Source organism: Myripristis murdjan, chromosome 10 (assembly GCF_902150065.1).
Source record: "Myripristis murdjan chromosome 10, fMyrMur1.1, whole genome shotgun sequence".
Taxonomy (NCBI): domain Eukaryota; kingdom Metazoa; phylum Chordata; class Actinopteri; order Holocentriformes; family Holocentridae; genus Myripristis; species Myripristis murdjan.
The window spans coordinates 26,738,965-26,762,653 of record NC_043989.1 but is presented as its reverse complement, the minus strand read 5'-3'; the positions used below and the strand labels follow the sequence as shown (position 1 = coordinate 26,762,653).

The following is a 23,689-nucleotide window of genomic DNA, read 5'->3' as shown; positions in this document are numbered from 1 at the left end:
CATGTTTGCCCACGCTTTCAAGTAGTCCAACAATCTACTTGTTCTCAAACAGCTTTGGCAGCTGTTTCTCAAATTAGTGGAGGATGCAAGCGAAAGGGAAGTCCAGGTTCCAGCACAAGAAAGAGCCCTCTTACAGAAGGTTGGCAGCTCTGCAAAAAGCATGCTTCCTCTCCACATGATTCTAATTTATTGGAGACTCGCTCCAACAATGGAATCCAGAATCTATTAGAACAAACAGCTGTCCATGACAATTAGCACATATTCTGTTTGCAATAGGGAGTGTCTTCGGTTTTCGGTCTGATGTTTATTCAAACTGATTCAAGTTGGTGCCAGATGTCAAGAAAAGTCTAATTTGATTTCACCACGCACTCAGCACTAAGTCATTTGGATCTTCTGCAGTATTAATTACCATTAAATGTCATTAATGGGTCTTAAATAAATACGTGTTCTGCTCTCGGTGGTAATGAATGACGTTGCGAATAAAACATTAATGTTGAAAGACAAACATGACAAACAAAAACAAACATTCGCCGAAGAGTCAAGGTGAGTGTTTTGCTAGGCATTATCACTTATTTAAAGAAGCTGCCAGAAATCCATAAAGCAAAGACAAGCTGCGGTAAGAGATATCAAGACCAAACAAAGCCTGTTCGGCCAGATAAAACACTGCCTTGAGAAGTATGTACACAGAGATAAAAATGGACAGAAGAGATGCATGCCAAGTTCTACCGTATAACAAGCCAGCCTATCCAAAACCCTCCCTCTGGTAACCACCCAGACAATAGGCAGATGGGGCTGGATTCATGGGTTACTGGATTAGAAGTCCGTTATATTTAGATGTGGAGGGAGGGAGGCCAAGTGACTGCCACCTTGTTCTTCGGTAAGCCACAGCCCTGTGAGTTTTCTTAGTATTTATTTATATATTTATTTACTTGCTTCTGTTTTTCCCAGAAACTAGTGCCTCCATGTGGAAACAACCAGTTTGGAAATAGCGAGGAGAAGTCAGTGTTGCATAGAGAAGAGCTTGGCTGACAACCGCCTCACTTTGAGTGATAAACAGGGACCACTTAGGAGTGGATCAGGGGAGATTGGCTCTGCCATTTCAGATAAGGATCAGCTCGCGGGCACACCTAGACCTGCATAAATCCGTTCAGAGGAAATGGTGATCTGTCATGTCTCACATGTCTGACAAGGAGAGACAAAAAAAAAGGCTAGGTCTGTTTCCAAAACGACCGTCCCAAATGTCTTCCTGCTGGTTGGTGTCAACATTGTGCATCATCCACAACAATCCGCTAAAAGGGTTTTTTCTGTGGGTGCTTGGTTTTTTGTACATTATGTCCCAGCACAGCCTATGATGTGTGAGATGATATGTCACTGCAAGTTAGCAGGAACATGCAAGAAGGAGGTGATTCTAACAAGTGGGTTGAGACATTTCTGGGTAATGGTTTGCAAATGGAGTGAATTCTGAGCGACTGTATGTCATCTGCCATAACTGAGTCACCTGCCACAATGACCTTTGTGGATCAGGAACTATAAAAGTTTGTGTTGTGGCTGCAGAACAGACATTTTCATGCAAATAGCCATGTTCTACAATGATTACCAGCGATATCAAACAATACAACACTGGGAAACTGTGTTATAACCAAATTAGACCTTATCAACATCATGTCTTATGGCCCTTTTCCATTAGTATCTACTCGGCTCGACTCGGCTCGCCTCGGCTCGACTCTACTCGCCTCGACACAGTTTAGGTGGTTTTCCATTACAATTGAGTAGCACCTCGCCGTGGGTGGAGTCGTCATAGCAAGGCAGCGCACCGTCCAGCTCCCTCTGGATTCTTTGGGCCGCCACCAAGCTCAGAAAAGTCTCCACGTCTTTATTTGACCGCGGTAGCGGTTTGCTTGCCATTTTCCGACTTTGACAACTTCACTGACGATCAATGCGTACGGCCGCTGTTGCCGTTTTTTTTTTTTTTTTTTAAATGTCGGGTTTTGCTTTCGTGCTGGAGTCGCTCTCGTCACTCCCTGTCCAATCAGTTGCCTGCCCGGCGTTAACGTCACATTTTCAGCTCGACTCAGCGCGACTCAGCTCGCTTGGAACCCCGGCTGAGTAGGTGCTAAAATGGGACCTGCTAGCAGGTACTACGACCTAATGGAAAAGCTCTTAAACCGAGTAGAGTCGAGCCGAGTCGAGCTGAGTAGGTACTAGTGGAAAAGGGACATTAGATTAGTGGTTTTCAAAGTGAGGTCCGGGGATTCCAGGGAAACCCTCTCTCCTAAAAATTTCATTTGCATGCCACTAAACTGCATTTGAAATTGCATTCTGGGGAAATGTGTTTTTCTCACAGATTACATGTTTTTCTGATGTGTCACAATTAAGTGTCTAATAAACATATATCTTGTGGCTTTTTAGCCAGATTGACCGTAAAATTTGGTCTCTCCACGGGGTCCACAACAAAATGAGTAACAGTTTGACAACAATTTAATTCACTAGAAATTGTTCCAGCACAAAAAAGTGATTAGTCTAAAATTATGTTTTAATTTCACTACTTTGTTTGTTAATGTTCAAATATATTTTGATGTTTTTGCTAGTGGTGTCAAGAGATTAAAAAAATTGAGAGATTAATTAATTATGATCTTTAATTAATTGATCTAATTAATCTCTTTTTTAATCTCACCTAAAATTGCTGAGAAAAGCCCTCAACTTGAGGTATTTCCCTTTAAATTCATTACATTATTGTAGCAGATCAGTCCGATGCGGGTCGGGGGGACGACCCCTCTTTTTCAAGACCCTTTTTCGGAGAAAAAAAAAAAAAAAAAAAATTATATGGACAAAATCTTGTTTGAATAAAAAAGCCACCGGTCGGCATCAGGCGAGCCGGCCGCGGCACCGGGTCTGGTCTGCCGGATCTGACAGGTGAGCGGCGCACACATAGCCTACTGCCATATCAATTTTTGTTCATACGTGGCTGCAATGACTGCGCAATGCGGCCATTCGCCGGTAATCGCGGCATCAGGCGAGCCTACCTACTGGTTTACATATGCACAATACATGTGTATTTGCTTAGACCCCCAATATTAGACGAGGGTGTTTTTTCAGGGCATTTTCAATGGAAAAAATATTGTCTTATATTCGGATAAATACGGTAATGTATTAACTTCGATCACACAACCTTTTCTTCCACCTCCTCTCCTCTCCTCTCCTCCACAGTCAGACACACACACACAGGAGTCGCGACACCCCCTCCTCAACATGCGCTGCCTGTTTACAACGGACTCGGACTGTTGGGGCGGGTGTTAATCAAAACAAACCAATCATGTCTTCACCTCTTCACAGGTTGCTGGCCTCTGATTGGCCTGGCTTGTCTCTCTGACATAAAAAAAAAAAAAAAAAAAGATCAGACTGGTGAGGCCAGCCGGACCGGACCGACAGCTGATTGGCCTGCCCGGCGACCTGTTTAAAAAAAAAAAAAAAAAAAAAAAAAAAAAAAGACGGGCAGGCCACCGGGCCAGTGACAGGCCGGCGCTTCGGGAAATCTCCCGATGTACAGTTCGGGCCTGACAATAGGAGCCTATCAGCTTATGCTAAACAAGCCCAAACACAAAAAGTAAAGTTAGAGATTAAAAATTAGATTAACTCGATTAAAAAACATAACACGCTAAATATGACTGTAATTAATTAATCTCAATTAACGCGATAATTTGACACCACTAGTTTTTGCATCAGGGTCCATAAGGCAATATCACCTCATATTGGTGGTCTGCAGCTTAATGAGAGTCACTTTGAGGGTCTAGAACACAAACAAGTTTGAAAACCCCTGTCGTAAAGAGGAAAAAGCATCTTTTTAACTGTATTCTAACTTTACCTCAAATAACGTCAGAATAAATTGTGGATGTGCACCACAAAAACTGGAAGTCAGCCTTTGGACACAAGTTGAGTCCAAAAGTTATCAAAGGCAATCAACATGAAACCAGAACGCTTTTTGAAAAAGGGTACAGACAACTTTTTCTCACAACGGCAACAAAACAATTTTGATGGCACTGCCTTCCACACAGACCACACATTAGTGAGCTCTGAATATGGCTTTGTGCAAGTGTGAATAACACGGTAAAGGTAAAGGTACTGCAGACAGTGGAATGGCAAGAGGAGGGTGAAAAGGTCAGATGTCACCACACAATTTCATTTGCCGTTATGGGGTCTCACCTCCTGAAAGTGTGTCCTGTGTCTTCTGTGCCACTGGGCTGAATCAGACAATGAAGTCAAACACCGACAATTTGAAGTAAGACTATTTCCATGTCAGTGCTTCTCATCAAAAGTTTAAATTACAGCTACTTTTGCTGCAGTACAGAAAGTAACCTTCTCAAGCTCCTGGGATGAGAAGAAACTTTTGACTTTGATATCATATTGCTTAATGCTTCTGACAGAAATTGTGAAAATTGAGCGCAGATTCCCTTTTATCGCCAAAAAAGTGACTGATCCATTTGAGGTGAACAATGGAATATCTGACACCTTCCAAAAAATAAAAAAATAATAATAATAACCTACCACTTTTGAGGAATATGCATGCAGAAATACAGTTATGACAGAAGTAGGCTGAGAAGGCAGTTTTACAGAAAAATGTATGTGTATTACAACACAGCCATTACAAAACTGAACCCATCAACCACTATATCATTGCTGCTGAGTAAAAAACCTCATATATCCAAAAATGTCGACTTATCAGGAACAAAGACAAACAGCTTTATTTTTAGCTTGGCTGCCATGCATTTTTGATATTTATCCAATGGGTTTTTGAAAGAGTTTAATAAGTCCTACAGTCATAGGATTTTTTTTATCCCTCAAAAAACACAGAGTCATTCATTTGAAGTTTAAACATAATAATTACAAAAAAGTAGAGTCACAAGGTTTTTATATGACAACAGCAATAGGTATAGTCCTTGTTGCATGCTTTATGGGGGTGATATGAAGAAGCATAACTGGGCTCATTGATCTACATTATAGCCATGGAATGATAAATTGCACAATATGATGCTCTCACGATGCTCATGGAGGCACACATGCAAGAAGGAGCAGAGAATGGAGTGGGTGATGAATGCCAATAGTGTATCAGACTTACATTCACAGAGGTTATCTTGCCAAGCTGACAGGCCTCCTGCAAGGACAGAAGAACAGTCAGTTCACATCACTGCCTGACTGTAAGTCTAGAGAGGATTTACAATGGAAATGGATATTTGGAGCCAACAAAGGAAACTGCACTGGGAACTTTCCAGTCATCTTTAAGTCAGTCAGGGTTCACAATTGACAACCTCATAGATTTTGGGTTTAAAGTCTTCTTTCAGTTGGAATTGAGATTTAGGGTCCATATTGATTTCTTACTGCAAGGCAAAGAGGTTGCACAGCTCATTTCAGCGCTCAGCTGGCACACCAACAAACCGGGCAGTGGAATACACACCCTCACCCCAAGAAATGTAAAGAATAGGGCAAACCTGACATCCTGACAACACAAGCCGTACAACTGACACTTTGATAAAGATGTTTTCTGTGCATGTCAGAGAGGAAAAGTGAACGGAATATCAAATGAAGCATCAAAAATTAACAATAAACAGTGACAAGCTTCTAAATTGGGAACAAAAGGCACCCGCAAGCCTGCAAAACAGCATCCTCTCTCTGGGGACTGAGATAACTCACAGAGAGATAAGAGTATTTAATTTTTAATCACCAATTTTGTTTTCTTTGTACTGTGTATAATAATCTGACTACATGACTTGATTTGCAAAGAAAACAGGAGAAATCTGGCGGTGAGGAGCCACTTAGACAGGGGAGAGGCAGAGAGGACTGCTGGGGTGGAACGGTAAAACAATGAACAGGAAACGAGTTCATGTCAACAGATTATCCCGCCATAATTGTTCGCCAAGGGATGCTGCTGCTGACTGACTGATAGGGTACAACTTCCTAAGCTATTCATCAAGAAGAGAGTATGGAGCTTCATGGTGGACCACAAATCTGACTCAGAAAGCACTGCCTCAGATGTTGTGATAAACAACTTCCCACTGCTGTGCACAGACCTGGGTAGCATGGTATTTGTACTGTAAATATTCTTTTCCACAGTGGTGGAAAGAGAACTACAAGTTCTGCTGAAAAAATATACTGAAGTATTACGTGAGTTACAAAACAATAAACTTGGTTCGGCGTGATTTTTTTCCATGCAGTTATGAAAGGATGAGACTAGATTCTTGTAAAGGTGCATTGTGCAAATTTGCCGAGGGTTGATTAGAGTGAGGACCCTGTAGACTCAACTGAGAAATGCAGATTAAACACATAATTACAGTGGTTGAGTCTATATGGTTATCAACATCTGGTCAGCTCATTGATATTTCTGCCCTTTTTTTCCACACTTATTCTACGTTTTTGCCGGTTGAGTCTAAATGGCCGTCACCTCCACAGACTATCTGCAGTTTTTCATCGTGCAGCTTTTAACTGGAGATTTGGAAAGGACAAAAACGACCAAAAAAGTGCAAAGTTCATCTTCGCCGCTTGAGCGTTCATTGTGAAAGCTTCCGCAATCTGTCATCAATCATTTGTTCTCTGTGATGGATATGATTTAAAATGTAGTGGAGTACAATACTCAAGCAAAAACTACTGACTGAAAAAATACTCAAAAAGTACACAAAAAGCTAGTCAATTACAGCGAAATGAGTAAATGTAATTAGTTTCTTCCACCTCTGCTTTTTCAGTGGTTTGGTGTGTCTTATGCAGGTATCAAGGTATCACCACAAAGTAGTATTTGAGAGTCAGTTTGGTACTGTTAGGAAATGACAGCTTATCTGACACTATCTGAACTGATCTAGAATAAGGCTCTACCCATGTGGAAGTCTAACAAGGTTAAAACAAACACTAAAAATCATTTGCATGTACTTTTTGACCTAGATCTGGCTGTCAGTGCAAGGAGAGTACCTACCAAGATGATTATCCATTTTATTGACCCTGGTGTACCAAAAGTTTGAATGAGGAAATTTTTTTTTTCTTTAATGAGAATAATGTTCAGGAAAATGTCAGTCTTAAAATGCAAATGCTCTGTGCGCTTATCCACCAGGAAAGGATTAAGTGGAGGAGACACAGATAGATAGAAACGGGCTGCAGTTTGATATTGAGATAACTCTGGAAAGTACAGGTACAGGTGCTGGTGGAATATGCATTTACCTGTACAAACTTCCATGTTAAATTCACAAATCATCATAATACATTTTTACTGTAAGTGATGTTCAATTAATAATTCATTCATTCATTCATTTTTAATTTTATTTAATCATTTGTGCTGGAAAAAACAGTGTTCACATAGCTCATGTATACAACATGTCTTCACCTTTTCGAAAAAATGAGTAGTTTAATTTATTTGATATCTTTCCAAAAACACATGAGAACAAATGTTAATTTGTACTGCATGTATTTCTAAAAAAAAATTAAGATAACCACAAACAATCCAAACTTCATGATAATACTGTTATGCTCATCCACCTCTCACCTGCACTTGTCGTAGAGACACATTTATATTTATATTTTCCTAATTTAGCGGTGTTAAACTGATTTCCTCTACACAAAAAGTTTAATTAAATATGTGGCATGTTATTCTGTCAACAGAAGTTATACAACATGCTGTAACTCACAGACAGAGAAGTAAACTTATTTAACACTGAGGAACTGAGAGTAAAAAATACATACAGGCTTGTTTTCCATGTAATCAAAGGTGCAAATTGTAGCATACAAAGAGCTGCACACTGACAGTTCTACAGATGCATGATCTTACACATACAGGCTGATGAAATGTCTAAATAAATGTTTCAAGCTTGTCATAAGACGGCCAGTGCATTTCAGGTAGCTAAGTCTACTCTGGATTAACATTTTGGGTTGCAACCTTTTAGTATTTTGGTGACCCACTGTGAATCTGGCATTAAAGTGGAAGAAAAGGCAGAGAAGGGGGTGTGTCAGTCGCGATCAAGCAGTGCACGCAATTTTGATGTCAAGGATTACGAGGATTTGCACTTGCACCAAACCAGGTCAATGGCGCAGGGTGCTAAGCACAGTTATGCTTTGTGCTATTTTTATGGCTTTACCAAGCCATGTGTGCATGAATAGATCCTCTTCAAAAGATTTCCATCCTTTTTGTGGACATTTTGTAGACCAGTTTGACTTTGACGGAAATCTCTCAAGTAGGGAAAAAAAAGCCACTTTTCATCCAGCACTGTCAATGTGCTGTCGGTATGCCTCACTTCCCGATGCATCCACCTTGGCCGGACAGACTTACAAGCATTACTGACCGCGCTTCTGAGTGGAAAGCCAGTGAAGGAGTGTCTCCTTGTCGCAGCACTAGCGACTGCTACTGGTTGATCAGGGGGCCTGTTCAGTGCGGAGGGGGGTGTGAAGGAGATAAACCTGAACCTCTGCACACGGTACATTCTCCTACTGATCCTCTTTGCTGCTGGTGAAAAGAAACAGCTGGCGACTCCACATGTATCGGAGGTAGCACATGGTAATCTACAACCCTCTCTAGACCAGCGGTAGGGGGGGCAGTGACAAGTGACTGTGGTGCACATTGAGAATTGGATATGACTAAAAATTGGGAGGAAAAGGGGAAAAACTGCCAAAAAACAAACAAAACCTGCCAGTATCTACCATGAAGCACAAACTGGGGACTGTGGTAGTGACTGGCTGGCTGGTGGATGCCCCCCTGCCGTAGCCAGACTGTCCTTGCGCCAACTTCTGTTTGGCGCTTTGCCTATCATTGAAATGTTTCCTACTTTGGGCAACGGTTCTCCTAGGACTAGGGCAACATGGTACCAAAATGTGTTATTTCCTCCCAAGCCAATTTAATTTAGGTGGAGCATATTTGCTTGCGGCAAAATCTGCACCTCCCGCACAAGGACATCAGTTTCCTCTTGGGAAAGGCTTTTGTGGCGGCTCCGCTCCAGACTGCTCTCTCAAGCACCAAATTGTCAGAGCACCACGGTGCAGAGCGCACTGATTTTAAAGCGAAAGGGAAAGAGGTTATTTGATTGGTCATGACAGAGGCACACCCCTACCCCTGAAAATACCACATATCAGACCTCATGCCTTGTGCACCTGCGCCATGCACCATTGACTGCACCTTGCGCCATGCATCGTTGATTCACAAAATATAGAGGACCCAGGGCACGAACTGCTAAGCACCAGACCCAAAACCTCCACCATGATCATGCTATCAGTTTGACTTTTGGAGGAGAACTCCCATTTAAATGTACTTTTCTTCTGTGAAATGAATGCAATCCAAGGTTAGAATAATGGTGTTTTTTACTTATTTATTTATTTAGTTGAATTGCGTATTTCAGCACGGTAACATTTGTCAGGTCTGTTTGAAGAGTTGCTCATTTGCATCGACTGACTGGTCATTTGAAAGCTGGATTTTACTTGAGCCCACTATCTGACAGTTGTTTCTCCTTAACGTAATGTTTTATTCAACATCTCATGTCACATACTTCAAGTTATAGACCTTGCTAACCAATTAAATATATGATAATGTACATACAGAGATCTTGGAAGGTGACCTATGCTTGCTTTATATTTAGATGACACACAAAACAGTAGCTGTACAGCTGTTTGCTGGAGATCATAAATGTGTGATGGATCTTTCTGCAGGGTGTGGTCAGTGATCCGCTCCCCTCTGTATGTACACCTCTCCAACCAGCGGTTTCAAAGTACCCACAGCCAAGCCTGTGAGAGAGTTATGCTCAAGATAAGTGCATTTGTTGGTGAACCACATCAAAGTACAGAGGGATGTCTTAGTGAGCAAAGGCAGTGGGGCTCGAACTGAGCCTTTGATCACTCCAGGCTCTCTGATCATTAAAATATTGGATAAATAATTGATTAAAAACACCAGACCTTATTGTGCTCTGTCTCTGTATCCAAATTTATTCCAACCTTGAGACACAGCGGCAGCACAATGAATAAATATGTAGATATGACTGATGGGAGTATACATGTAGCATTGTATGGCATATTTTGAAACAATATACATGATTATGTTTGATATTGTTGCAGCTTGTGAAGCGAATGCATGCTGACTGCAGTCTTGAGTTCCACAGCATCGAGTGCCAGTATAAACTGGAGACAAGTTGAAGTGCGGCAACAACCCTTCTTCTCCAATGAAGGTTTGAGCTAAGGGGTGGCAGGTTGGCACAGAGGTAGAGGGACTGGATAATAATCAAAAGGTAGTGACAGGCGGTAGGTAAGAGTGTATTCCAGCTGTGAGTAGGTGACTGGAGGGTTGCTAATATTACATCTACAGTGCAAACGAAACTGCAGTGTGCAAGTGTACCATAATAAACCCACTGTGTGTGTATCTAGGATAGTCACAAGTACAAGTACTTGCAATGTACTCAAATTATTTTGAGCACACTGGCTAATAAAGTGATCTTCCTCTTCTCTATATGCATACAGCTTCACAATATATAATAGGAATGCAAATATATAAAGCTTTATTTCCAATCCTACATAGATCCTTGCCAGGCCACAGGGTATTATTCTATATTGACTTTAAACGTTTCACATTTCCCAATGAACTATCACATTGCAAGGAATCCAGTGTCCGTACAGTTAACAATACAACTGAGCTGTATTATATTCAACATCGTTATTGTGTTAATTATACAGCTTTGGATGATTAATTTCACCTATTGACTCAGCTCAGAGACGAAACTTGGATTTGCTGTGGTTGGTGTTCAAGTTGCTTGCAGTGTCAACACACGTTGCTGAACAACAGTCAACTTGACATTCACTGTTCTCATTCTTAGCAATTACAGCTTCGCTCACAATTACCACCATCCTTGGTCAGATGTCAACAATAATCTAGGGCTGCAGTCTTCTGATTGGTTGGTCGATACGCTCTTGTCCGACCCAGATTCTCACATGCTGGAGAATTGCTGGTGTTACTTTAATAAGCAGAAGTGGGTGTCATTTTCAGGGGGCAGAAGGAACATATGCAATCCTGAAGTATTTTTGAATGCCTCTCCTTTTAAGGCCGGAGTGGATTTTAGATGATGCGATTGTTTTCAAGACTTGTGACCGATGAAATGCTTTGCGATACACTGGGATGCATTTCTAGTCCATTAGCTGCTTAGCCAAGGGCAGGAACATTGGACTTAGCCTCCATGTGGACCACTAAAAAGTTTCTGAAGTCTCCCTTTAGACAGTGGCAATGGCTGAGGACCTGAGCGAGGCGAGTGACACTGCAGGCGAGTTACTTTGAAGATGAAAACAAAAATGAATAAGAGGATTCAGACCCAGACTGAGCTAATGATGTGGCTGATGACCCATCAGTCAAACCTCAGAAAGAGGAGGTGGCAGAGGCGAGTTTGCCGGATTCTAAGAGGACTGGAAACTTTAATCCTCCGCATAAATGCAAGTATCGTTGTAAGCCACGGTAAATATTGACAATAATGTCTGTATAAAATAACTTGGTTATAAAAAGATTCAGCACTCTACAATTTACTTTTTATCTTTATTTATAATTGGTTTAGGCTACCAAGTAGGCTAAAGTGCACTGTGCTCTAGTTTAACAACATCAGCTGACCTGTCATAACATGCAAATGTCCCGTTTTTGTTTTTGCTGTTTTCTAACAATCAATCGACTGATCAAAGAGTATGTCAAATTTCATTTGACCAGGAATTTCTTTGGTTGACAGCAGCCCGACAATTATCTATGCTATTCTAATCATACTGGAAAAGGAACCACAACATTTTACCATTTTAATCACCTCATAGACGTCCACAATGCAAAGCTTTACTGCACAGCTCTCCCCAAAAGCAATGAGTTGGAATTAACCAAATGGTGTAGCAAGCACCCTCTCTGCAGTTTGTGAAAGTAATTTTAAAGAGTGTATGATGTGATAACTTCAAGGTACACTCAAAGCCTTAAAACCTCTTGTCTCCGGGGCCCTCATACTCCTAATAGTTTAACACTAATGAGATCTGCCGCTCCCGTCTCCACAGCCTCCCACATAACAGTTTATTTCGCAGTGTAAATACCTTTGAAGACGTGGGAGAAACAGAGAGAGGGAGAAAGGGAAGAAGACGGGGAGCACGCTAGCTTGCCCCGCTCTCTGGAGCTGCCAGAGCTTGCCCATTGCCAGTTTCACATTTGCTGTAACTCTGACTTGGGGGTTCGTCGGTAAGGCTTGCTACAGAATGCCACTGTTGGATTCAACTAGTCTCCCTGCGTGAAGTCTGTGAAAATAATGGTCAAGCAGGACTTGTCAGAGCTACTCAGTATTCCAAAAATGTCAGGGCAGTGCCACTGACTTCCACTTGAGCTGTTTAGTGAAGGTGGGGGAAGAGGCATGTAGCCTGCTATCAAGTGGTTGGCCCTACAGACGGGCTGGATTTGGCTGAATTTATCAATGTGAAGAAAATGAAAGCTCTGTCAGGTGGCTGTGTCACCACCACACATGCACACAAGCACACACACCAGCGTACAGTCTCATACACATATGCACATATACCAATACATATATACACAGAGGAAAATTTAGACGTGCATGCCATCTGCTCGTGTATCCAGGCACGGGAGACATTAATGTCTCAGCCAGGAAACAGAGCAGAGTTCAAGTTTGCATCGCTGATATCGCTGGCAAACACAGCATGTCTCCGACAGCACGCTAAAACTGTTGCAAACAAACACCTCCTCATCAAAAGAGGCTAATAAAGTCTTCAATATACTTAAGTGTAGTCTTAGATAAATACAATCCCCATTTCCCTCTGCATTGGTGTTCAGTTGTCCTAAGTGCATTGACGTTCTTATTGGCATTCAATAAAGGGAAACCCTTTCAGCAAACTGCACAGTGGTGTAAATCCTATATACTTCTTGAGGGTGCACAAGGAGGAACTTTCCTTTAACACAATTACTAGAGAGCAATAATGTCACAGCATGTTCGAACCAATTTTGATTTACAAGTGGACAACATGTTGCCTTTTCATCAGCTTATTATTATTAAGTGGTCTGTATATGTGTGTTTCCCCTGGACAATCCCCCTTCTTGCTTCACTCTTAGTGAGTTATTGATCCTCCCAGTGTACCAGCCCCTCCTGATTTCATTAGGCTAGCTGCTGTTAATTACTCCACACTCTAACCTTTCGCTGTTTCATTTGGACCGACAAATTGGGTGAATTAAAAAGGGGAGGTAGGAAGTGGAAAAGAAAGAAAGGGAAAAAAGCTCCTGATAGCAGCTGGGGTGGTGGACCCCCCTCCCTCTCCGTGCCGCTTGTGTCAGAGTCCCAGGCGGCGTAATAATTAAAAAAGTTCATCAATGTTCTCTTTGCTCATCAAATTATGCAGAAGGAGGCTACTCCGGTAATTGTTGCAGAGGATTCATTTACGAAAACCATACCGGCTAGATCTAGTATGGTTGTCCAGGGATTTAGGGAGTTATGCTTTCCCCCTCCTACATGTATTTGTAAAAGGTTCTTAGCTTTAAGTGGGCTCATCATTGAAACAGTTTATTCATTTATGCCTATTTATTTCCAGGGATTTTGTGACAGACATAACTAACTTTTACTTTTTGTGTTTCAAAATGCCATACCCCTTCTTACTGCCACGCCAGTTTGTCTTCTTAGGGAAGGTATTAAATGAAGACGATATGACGCATAGCCCAAAAGCTGTAATTAGACTTCTTTTAATACCTTGTACCATGAGATTTCATGCACAGTGCATAGCATCTAAAGTATACTTAAATCGCAGAGGATGTAATTGATTAACCATATGAGACTGGAAACCAGATGATGAGGATGATGCTCTAAATCCATGTTAAATCAATATAGCAGCTACCTACACATTGAGGGATTATTGACAGAAATTAGTGCCAGCTGTAATTTTTGAGCTGTAACACATCAGATAATTTATAGCACGGTGCATCAATGCATCTTTGTAATTATACAAGTGAGGCAAAAACATTTAACTACTATGACTGCTATAAGTAATCATCTGCTATAAAATTGTTAATGCAACATGCATTAACAGCTGATCAAATGGACATCAAAAATAATGTATATTACAGTAGAATGTCTGTTTATTTTAGATTGAGATTGTACTATTATGTTAGATCTGCTTTCAGTTAATTTGTTAGATTACATCATGTCTATGTCATACACAGATATATTGTTGAGGGGCAAGATTTTCACTCACCTATTACTCTTCTGTATACCGTGAAGTGATCAATAAAGGTCATTTGATTTTGATTTGATTTGAATGATAGTGACGAGATCTGGATTCTACATACGACGTGTCCTTTCTTCAAGGTTGAGCACATTCTAGTTGAAAAGATTCTACATGATTCAGAAGGAGCCATTCAGAGAACTCCCTTCGGCTGAGATAATAACTTCATCATAATTAGCTTGTGGTGCTCAGGAGTGTTGAATTGTCGGTTGCAGTGGGATCTGGGCTGATTTATTGCTTGATTTAATTATGTATCAAAATTCAATTAGACATGCTTTCAACCAAATTCAAAGTGAGTTTTGTCAAGCTGTCCCTTGAAATCAGGCGCGGCTTGAAGGACATCCTTCATAATGCAGTGACATCTAACTTAATAATCATCTCCTACCAAAATCATTCATGTGAGCTAAAATATGAGGATAAAAAAAACTGCCACACCAATTTTAGAGATGTGCTTTTTTTTTTTTTTACCCTGCCATTGCTCGCTTCACATCTTGACTGACATCAAACAGCATCAAATGTAAGTGCAAAACAGAACTTGATGCAGTACTAATGTGAAGAGGGTTGCAGGTAGTTACCAAGAGAAGATATGCAACAAAATGCACTTTGAGGTAGACTACAGCAGAGACGTGTCTGGATTTTTTTTTTTTTACCCACATCAGTCACCGCCTGCTCACCCCCTTCTGCTCCAGACTACACTGGGGAGAAAGGGGAGCTGTTTTGAATAAGTGTCACACCAGGCTCCAAGAGCTACATTGATCTTTACTGCTATGCAAATTCAAGATGTCATGGTGTCTGTGGTAAAAAGCTGAGGATGGGAAAGAATATTTCAGCCGGAGGTCACTGACTGAAGCGTAGCCTTTTACCAGCATTGTAAACATACTCATTGGGGCCATTTTATTAGGTACACGTAGTTGGTGCCAGGTGGGACCCACGTTTGCCCTCAAAACTGCCTGATTTTTTTAGACATAAATTTAAGAAGGTGCTGGAGATGATCCACAGGGATCTTGGTCTATCCAGACTTGACAGCATTTTGCAGTTTCTGCAGTTTTTCAATGGCACATTCATGCTGTGAACATCCCATTTCACCTCATCCCAAAAGTGTGTTACCGGGCTGAGATCCACACAGACCACTGAAGGGAACTAAAGTCAGCACCATGTTCCTGGAGCCACTTCGAGATGATGGCACATTATCTTGTTAGAGCGTACATCTTAGCCAAAAATTGCCATGAAGGGATGTACCCAGCCAGCAATAGTGTTTAGGTACCCTGTTGGATTCAAACAATGCTCTGTTGGTACTAAGAGGCCTAAATTCTGCCACAAAAACATCCTGCACACCATTACAACCCCCACCTCAGCTTGTACTGTTGATACCAGGCAGTCTTCCACCATTTAAGTTTGATTATTATGTGGCCACTGTCGCCTCATATTCTTGTTTTTAGCTGACGAGCAGATGTGTCTTGCCCATTGTAACACGAGTCCAGAAATCTTCAACCATGTAACGCTGGTATATGTGAACTCAGGTTTGCATCCAACCCTAAACTATACTGTATCAGCTTATTTCACTGATTTATACATTTTCAACTAGAATCAGCAAAATGAGCTGCTGTAGCATTTGGCTGGGATGAAAATCTGTAAATGAATGTCTCTGGAGGTCTCTGGAGGATTTTATAGTGCTCTGAAATAAAAACCTACCCAAGTGGTTGGAAAAAACATGACCCTTTCTCTCCATTTTTTTACTATCTTTGCTGGCAAAACATTGTTCAGTGTATAATTTAAAAAAAAAAAAAAAAAAAAAGGTTCTTTTCATCCTCAACTAGGTGAAGAAAAATGCTCTTCTTTGCTGCTGTCCCATCGTTGAGTTTAATGAATTGTTTCCCTGATTTACCCCTGTAGATTATAACAGAAATGCTGAGTGCGAAGATTAAAAGGCGATCCAGACATTATTCAATCTGAATAATGTCTGGACATAAGAACACAACAACTCAAAATCAAAATTAAAATCAAGCCATCTACATGGGTTGTGGACGGTGGTGTGAGGCAGCAGTCTGTTGTTGTTCATTCTACACGCCGGACATCTACCCGCCCACGGTCTGGATTGGCCAAGCACAAAGACTGACAGATAGCGCAGCCAAAGAGAAACGACACACTGGATCGTATCATACATTTTGACAACAGGATGCTCCGTTAGCTGACCTGGTAGAGAGCATACTATGTATCGAGGTTGTGTCATTACCGCAGCAGTACGGGTTTGAATCCGGCCTGGACCCTTTGCTGTATATCATCCCCTCTGCCCTGCCCTTCCTGTCTCTCTGTAATGTCACTATCAAATAAAGCAGAAATGCCAAATAAAAGACTCCTAGGAGGGGAGTTGTTGAAGGTGTACTGTAGCTGCTGAATTCTGGAAGCCAAGAGAAAAAAAATTGATTGATTCAAAATTGTATGACCCGTCCTCGCACTAAAATTAAAAAAGCATGACCCTTCCCTGTTTTCCTTTAGTGTACCCCTACCATAAATTTTGTAAGGTCCCTTAGCTGAATCTCTAAAACCTTTCTGCACATCCTGTCTGTCTGCACTCTCAGTGACAAAACTTTGGCTCACGATCACTATCATAAATGGGCAGGTGCACCTAATAAAACGGCCACTACATGAATGTCACAGAGGAAAAGGTGGTGGAAAAGAGAGAGGAGGGGAAAAGCCCATTGTCATGTCAAACCTTTGGTTTATCAACATGTGCTTATAACATGTGAATTGTTAATCCATTTGATCCCTCTCCCACTGAAAGAGCTGACAGTTTTCTTCATTGAGAGTGGCAGAACCATTGTCCATAGATTGTGATGTGCGACAGCATGCCACATCAGAGCCTGATGTTGAAGCGAAGAGCAAGAATCACTCATCACTGTCACCCACTGGCAAACAAGACACACAATGATGACACTGATTAATGATTCTCAGCATATTCGTGAATATGATCTTCTGGCAACTGGGAGTCGCATTTGACTTAACTTTAAACACACAGTCGGCAACCATATGGTTGGCTCCAATGTCATTCAGTATATCTCTAATGGGTGTCAAAATATAGTCACTGTCATCCATCTGGAACTGAGGCTGGAATTGTCACTTCACATATCATAGTCACAAGGACTTCACAAAAAAGCTTGTGAAGCATTAACACTCAAAAGTGACTGCTCCGTTGTTATAAATTTCAATGAGAATGTCAGAACGAGAAGTGATCATGCTTTATTAATGTCTCTAAAAATAATAGCCTTATCTCTGCTGAGCTGCTGATAGGTCCCTCTCCAAAATGATTGCATTTGTTGCAGGTCCAATCATCTGTGCTGCGCAATGTATCAGATCAATATTTATCTTAAGCATCAAAATGATCAGAGATGTAAGTGTCAGCGCTGGGTATCAGACACATCAAGGGAAAATATTGTATTTCTTATAATTACTCAGTCGTATGCATTAATGTATTCAATATATTTGGCTGTGTAATTGGACATAGCAGACTCACACAGTGATTACAATAAGCCTTCCTAAGTATGACTGATTAGAACAAGCGACCACAATTCAAAGACACCAAACAATAAACTTTTTTTTCTTTTAAATACCAGGAGGACCAGTCACACTAATTGCCGCTGTTGCATCTCTTCAATTTTAGCATCAGCAACACATTCCCCCTCCTTTCTCCTCATACCTCATGAGTGATTTTTAAGTGTGCTGAGTGACACTAGCAAGTGAAAGATAGTGTACTCGTCTGTAGGCTTTTAATATTACAAATTACCATTTTGTGCAGCGTTTTGTTGGGGATGGATGGTGCAGGTCGTAAAAGCTCACAGCACCCAGGCAAGGTCATGTGTTTATTTCTACCAATGAAATGGCAATAAAAGTAAAGTAACAGAAATTTAAAAAATAAAAAAGCCAACAGACCTGATTGTTTAAGAGGGGCAACTAACGAAGAAAGAATGCACAGGAAGGAAAACGCTCAGCGCACTCTCAACACAAGGATTCCTTCACTTTAACCAATTATAATATTAAAAACCAACAGACTGAACGTTCGGGAAGAGATAATACCACCTCACTTCCATCATCTCTGGTGACATCAGCGCCTACTTTATGAATATTTTCTCAGATGATCCAGAAAAAGGCAAGGAGCATGCAAGACAATTCTTCGCCATTTACCATTAGGTACCTTTTATTTTTTTGTTTTTCAGCTTTTGTTAGCAATATGTAAGTGTCAGCTCTTGAGAAAGCACTCCGACTATCGCCCATGCAAAAGGTAGTGGTGCTGCAGTCTTGGTAAATCATTCATGAAGCACAGAGACGAGACTCACAGTCATATCCCCATTTGCTCCGCGCATATCTTCCTCAAATATGTTGATGTCACTTTTTCTGGCAGCTCAGTCAGTTAAAAGTGTGCCATTGATGTAATTCAAAAGCCACAGAGTACAGAATCGTCCCCCTTCCCCAGCCTGCCTCACCCAATCGGGGTCCATCACCATCACCAAAACAAACCCTCTCCTCGCTGCCAAAGTCATTTTTTCCCACTCTCCCTCCACTGAGTACCCGTCATATTAATATCTTTGTAGAAGGCAAATGTGTGCTCCAGGAGGCCAGTCCCATGTGCTTCTTTTTCCAAACCTCTTGCTGTTTCACAGGCCACAGCCAAGTACATTAACATATGTTCTCACAGTGCACAGTACTACTCTGCATTGGAAAATGCCTTATTACAGCAAGCCCCACTCAGTGCTCTCCCATTGAATATCCATAAGTAGTAAAACACAGCCATATCTGCCCACTCAGAACAGTAGGGATATGTCTCACATGATAGGGGGGCCCCTTAACATTTAGTCAGAGGCCCTCTTTGTCAAATTGATATTCCTCCCACTCACAGTAATGGCGGGTGGTAATAATGACAAATAAAGGCAATATTGCTTCTGGATGGTACACACTGAGCATAATAAGGTCATCTGCTGGTTATGTTTTTTTCTGCCATATTTATGCCTTTTTAGCATGCAGAGTCAAATTCTCTCAGTATGACTTACATCTCCAAAGACTATGCCAGTGTGAAATATGCAAGGGCAGAGGGAGAGAGAAATATCCTGAGCCATGCAGCATGTTCTTGCCGAGAATGCTTATATGCTTGTAATGATTTTCAAACTAATGCAATTTCCTCCTCCTTTTTTGCCCATTTTGGCTTCCCATCTAAAGCCATACAAAGTCTTTCAAAGATCATGAAACATCTGTCGCAAAAAAAAGGGAGAAAAAAAAAAAAGATTACAAAAATCGTGGGTATAAAATTGGAGGTGACATTGTCTGTTGTGCATGCAGTCTTTTGGCAACAGAGTGCAAGCTATACTCAATGAACAGCAATGCCAGGAAGAAAGATAATGAGGCACACCTCTCATACAGTATAGCAGAATATTCTTGACAAGATGTCACATATATGTGGTTAAATTAACCGATGTGTGGATATGTAGTTATGTTTCAAAATTTAAAAACTCCGGTGCACAAAACAAAGAGGTGATGACATGCAGGAAAACACTTGACATGATAATATGAATTTGCTGTGCTGCTTCATTAGCACCAACAATTACAGTGTTGCTTGTACAGGGGTTGTAAATTGTGAAGTTTGAGAACAGGAAGCAAGACAAGAAAACCCATTAGGCTATTTACGAATGTGGCTTGCTGATGAATATGCAGATTGCTGCTAAAATATAGCTCTGGGTAGAACGTGTTCCCAGATAACAACTGACCAGTGAGGTCCTTTGAAGTGCTACACTTGCGGTCACCAGCTCTTTGGGAGGTTTCTTTTTACTATTCAAGATCTATTTTTCATTTCTTATTTGGGCAATCTTTGTTCTGTCTGCCGGAGACACAGTTGCGCTGTGTTGATCTGAAGACCGATTCTAAAAAGAATGTGTATCAAACACTACAGAGAACTTGTCTTCTTCTTGCACAAAGAACTGAGGGCTGGCATCCGTGTCAGCCAACAGCACTGCACTGATTTATAATGGTGGGGAGCAAGAAATAAGAGGCCAGGATACATCACTGAATCATGAAGGCATTGAATAATACTTTACTCATGAATAAAATCATTAAAAGAAGCTCTTTTATAACTTAGACCACAGCCATGAATCTTGAGTGTTTTATGATTAATGTCTCATCTATAAATTAGGGCTTTAGGATTCGAAGATGTATTTCTATATTTATGTATTTGGTTATTTATTATTTTATTTAACTTTTGACAGGCCGTTTCACCTTAAAACAGGATTGCGGTTCAGGTTTAGAGATTTGTGTGTTAGACAAACCAGTAGCAATCACTGAACTACACAGCTTTAAACAAAATAATCAGAATCATTCATTAAAGGCTAAAGGTAAACACATCACAAAATGTGCACTGCTTTAATGACAGTGAATTGGTGATTGGCCAGGAATATCAGCTTGTAGTTACCTAAACTGCCATCTAAGCACACTGCAAAAAATCTCCTTCATAACAAGTGATTTAATCTCATCTTCATTGAAATCTTGTTTTTCTTTAAACATGTGAAAAAAAATCTGTCAGGGGCGTGAGATAATCACACTTGTTTTCAGTGCTAATCAATATGTTTACATCATTTGAAGCAAGTGTCATTTTATTGATACTAGTGGGCTGCTCTGCCTAATTCTGCCTTGTTTCACCATATTTGTGCTTCTTTCCAGAAAAAAAATATATTTTCTTTCCAGTTCTGTTAAGAAAAAGCAAGATTTAAACAGTAAATATGAGATTAAATGATGGAGATTTCTGCAGTGTATTGTAGTAACCCAATGATACACAGAGACATGCACAGAATGAACGGCTTTATAAGAGTATGCGAGGCGTCAATATCATTAGATAGCGAACGAACAACCAACAGCATGTGGACTGTAATTACAGTTTGTACAGGCCTTATGTTGCTCAAATGAGCACCTTAAGCAGGACCTGTGAAAGTCACATTGTACCTCTCCTAAAGATAGTCCCCATTATTACACTGGACTCTGGGACTTGGTATAATCCATTGGTCGGGCTAAGATGCTTATACATTAGCAATCTAGGGGACCAGGCGGCCGGGCTGCAGTCCTGAAGCGCACAATGACTTCCCATTAATGGGTTGGGGAGCGTCAGGAGAGCCCACCTTGAGCAGAGAGTTCCACACGGATATGGCCTATGGCACACGGGTGCCTGCCCTCAGCCATCTGCAGTGATTTGACAAATGATTCTATATCAAAGGGCTCTGCACTGATTTGGGTGATAATTGATTGGAAGTGAGGCCTTCAAATCCCTGCTTGATTTAGCTGGATGTGGGGAGGAGATATGCAGTGGCACAAGTGAGAAAAAGACAGCTACAGCGAGGGAGAGAGAGAGAGGCTACCACGGGAGGAGGTCTGGGAAATACATTTAACTACAGAACTCTACCTCATTTGCACTTTAAGAGAATTCAGAATGAAATTTTGTGCGACGTGCAATTTCCACACGATATTCACGCCACATTTTTAGGGGCGTCCCATGTTGTCCTTGTGTTTCTCTGTTCTGTTCTAATGCGGCTGTCAGGATATCCAATTTGTTTGTGTGTCCGTGAAGATTGGATTTTGCCATTCAAAAAGAGGAATTTGGTTAGCAATGGAATTGATTGATTGATTCCACAGTGAGGCGTGATCTGATTCAGATTCTCTTGGCATCGCAAGGCCTCTGGGGTGGGGGGAGCAGGAATCATATTTTCCTTTATCAATTTCCCTTGATTTCTTTATGTCATTAACCTTTGTTGTGGAAACCACGGCAACTGGGGAGATGACATCATTAGTTAAACATGGGGGCTGCTTATAGCCAGCAGTCCCTCTGAGGATTGTCTCAACCTCATGAACCATTACAAAAAGAACATTATGATGGTCCACACTGCCATGGTATACACTGCATACTAACCATATAGACGGAATGCAACCTGGGATTCACCTGCTTTGAGGATGTCAATCTAAATTTACGAATGTAATTCAAAAACAACTTTGCAGCAGTAAAATGTATTTTTACTTTACTAAATGACATCAAAGGGAATTTTTTTTCTGTATGTCTGGGATTTAATGTAAATCAATGCAATGGAAGTGAATGCAGCTAAGTATGTACTGGATGTTTTTAAAGCAGCTGCATTATGCTAGTCTTGTTGGGACTGGCCCTTAAAGTCATTCAACCAGTCATGTCACATATGGCATGTTGGATGCTCTGCAGATAAGCCAAGAAAACTGCAGAAATCCGTTACTGCAGCCGCAACAGTGTGCTATCTATATAGGCCTACTGCCTTTATCGCATGGCAGGCTGGCTGCACCGCATACCTTTTGCCATTTGACATGGACATGCTGTGCTTGCTAGTGACAGATGCTGCATAGTACCGGTCCCAGAGGTCACAAATGACCTTTTGGATTGTCTTTTTTTCAGTCACACCACATTATTTGTTTGAGGATGGCCACCAATGCAACCTCAGGCACCCTGATGAAGCCGTGGGTTGTTGCTGCTTGTCTTCCAAGATCACATTTACCTCACATGAATTGTGTGTGTGTTTGTGCAAGTGAGTGAATGAGTGTATTTGTGACTCCATGCTACAAAGTGCATGTGCGTGCATGTGGGCGTACATGTTGACGAAGATGCCTCACTAACCACCCTTAGTCTGCTTGCTGCCTTTAACTAAGCTTAATTGCTGCATGACTAGCCTCTTGTTTGGATGCCAGGGGGACTTTCTTTTATTATACAGAATGAATCATCATTAAGATGTGCTTATTCACCAGCGGCCCTTCCTTGGCTTAAAAAATGCTGCCGCACACAAGATCCCCATGAACCATTTTATCTGTGGTTATCACTGTGTTCACATTTGCATACTACTGTTAGTTCACAAGAAAAAAGTACGTCTCCAGAAGCAAAAGCCTTGTTTCTCATTGTTCATCACTCAACCTTTACCACACCAGGTGAAAGCGCTCTCATTTTTAGGGGAAAACAAAAACTGTGAAATGACATTGTGGAGTCACAGGGCTTTAGTTTGCCTTAGCAATTTCGGAGCTGGCAGGAACAGGGTGCAGTGCAGGCCCCATACCAGCAGAGGTGCTTGATCCCCACCCCCATCCCTCGCCCTCTCCATCTGTCACCTAACTAGGTTGCACTGTTTTCATAGACATATATATATGTACTTATGCATGTGTGCACACACATTCAGACACACACACAAGCACCCCCTCACACATACACAAATACAAAACCTAATGGGCCAGAACACCACTCACCCTAGCAAACAAAAGCCTGCTCATTCTGTATGTAATATAGCCAGACATTTTGTTTAACATATGTTATAATAATAATAATAATAATAATCATAATGATAAATTTTTTAAAAAATCTGTTGAATATTACGTTGATATGCAAGTTTGTGTTTACCATCACAGTTTAAAACTGTGATTG

The 23,689-nt window shown here is 41.1% G+C and overlaps 1 protein-coding gene across 2 annotated transcripts in view; it reads right to left on the bottom strand.

The window, feature by feature from the left end:
* Nucleotides 1-23,689, bottom strand: part of pcdh11 (protocadherin 11) — a 132,882-nt gene that overhangs the window by 49,804 nt on the left and 59,389 nt on the right. For both annotated transcript variants that reach the window (XM_030062280.1, XM_030062279.1), the window contains exon 5: nucleotides 5,114-5,149. In XM_030062280.1, coding sequence (XP_029918140.1) covers nucleotides 5,114-5,149 — 36 coding nt within the window. The remainder of the gene's footprint in view (nucleotides 1-5,113; nucleotides 5,150-23,689) is intronic.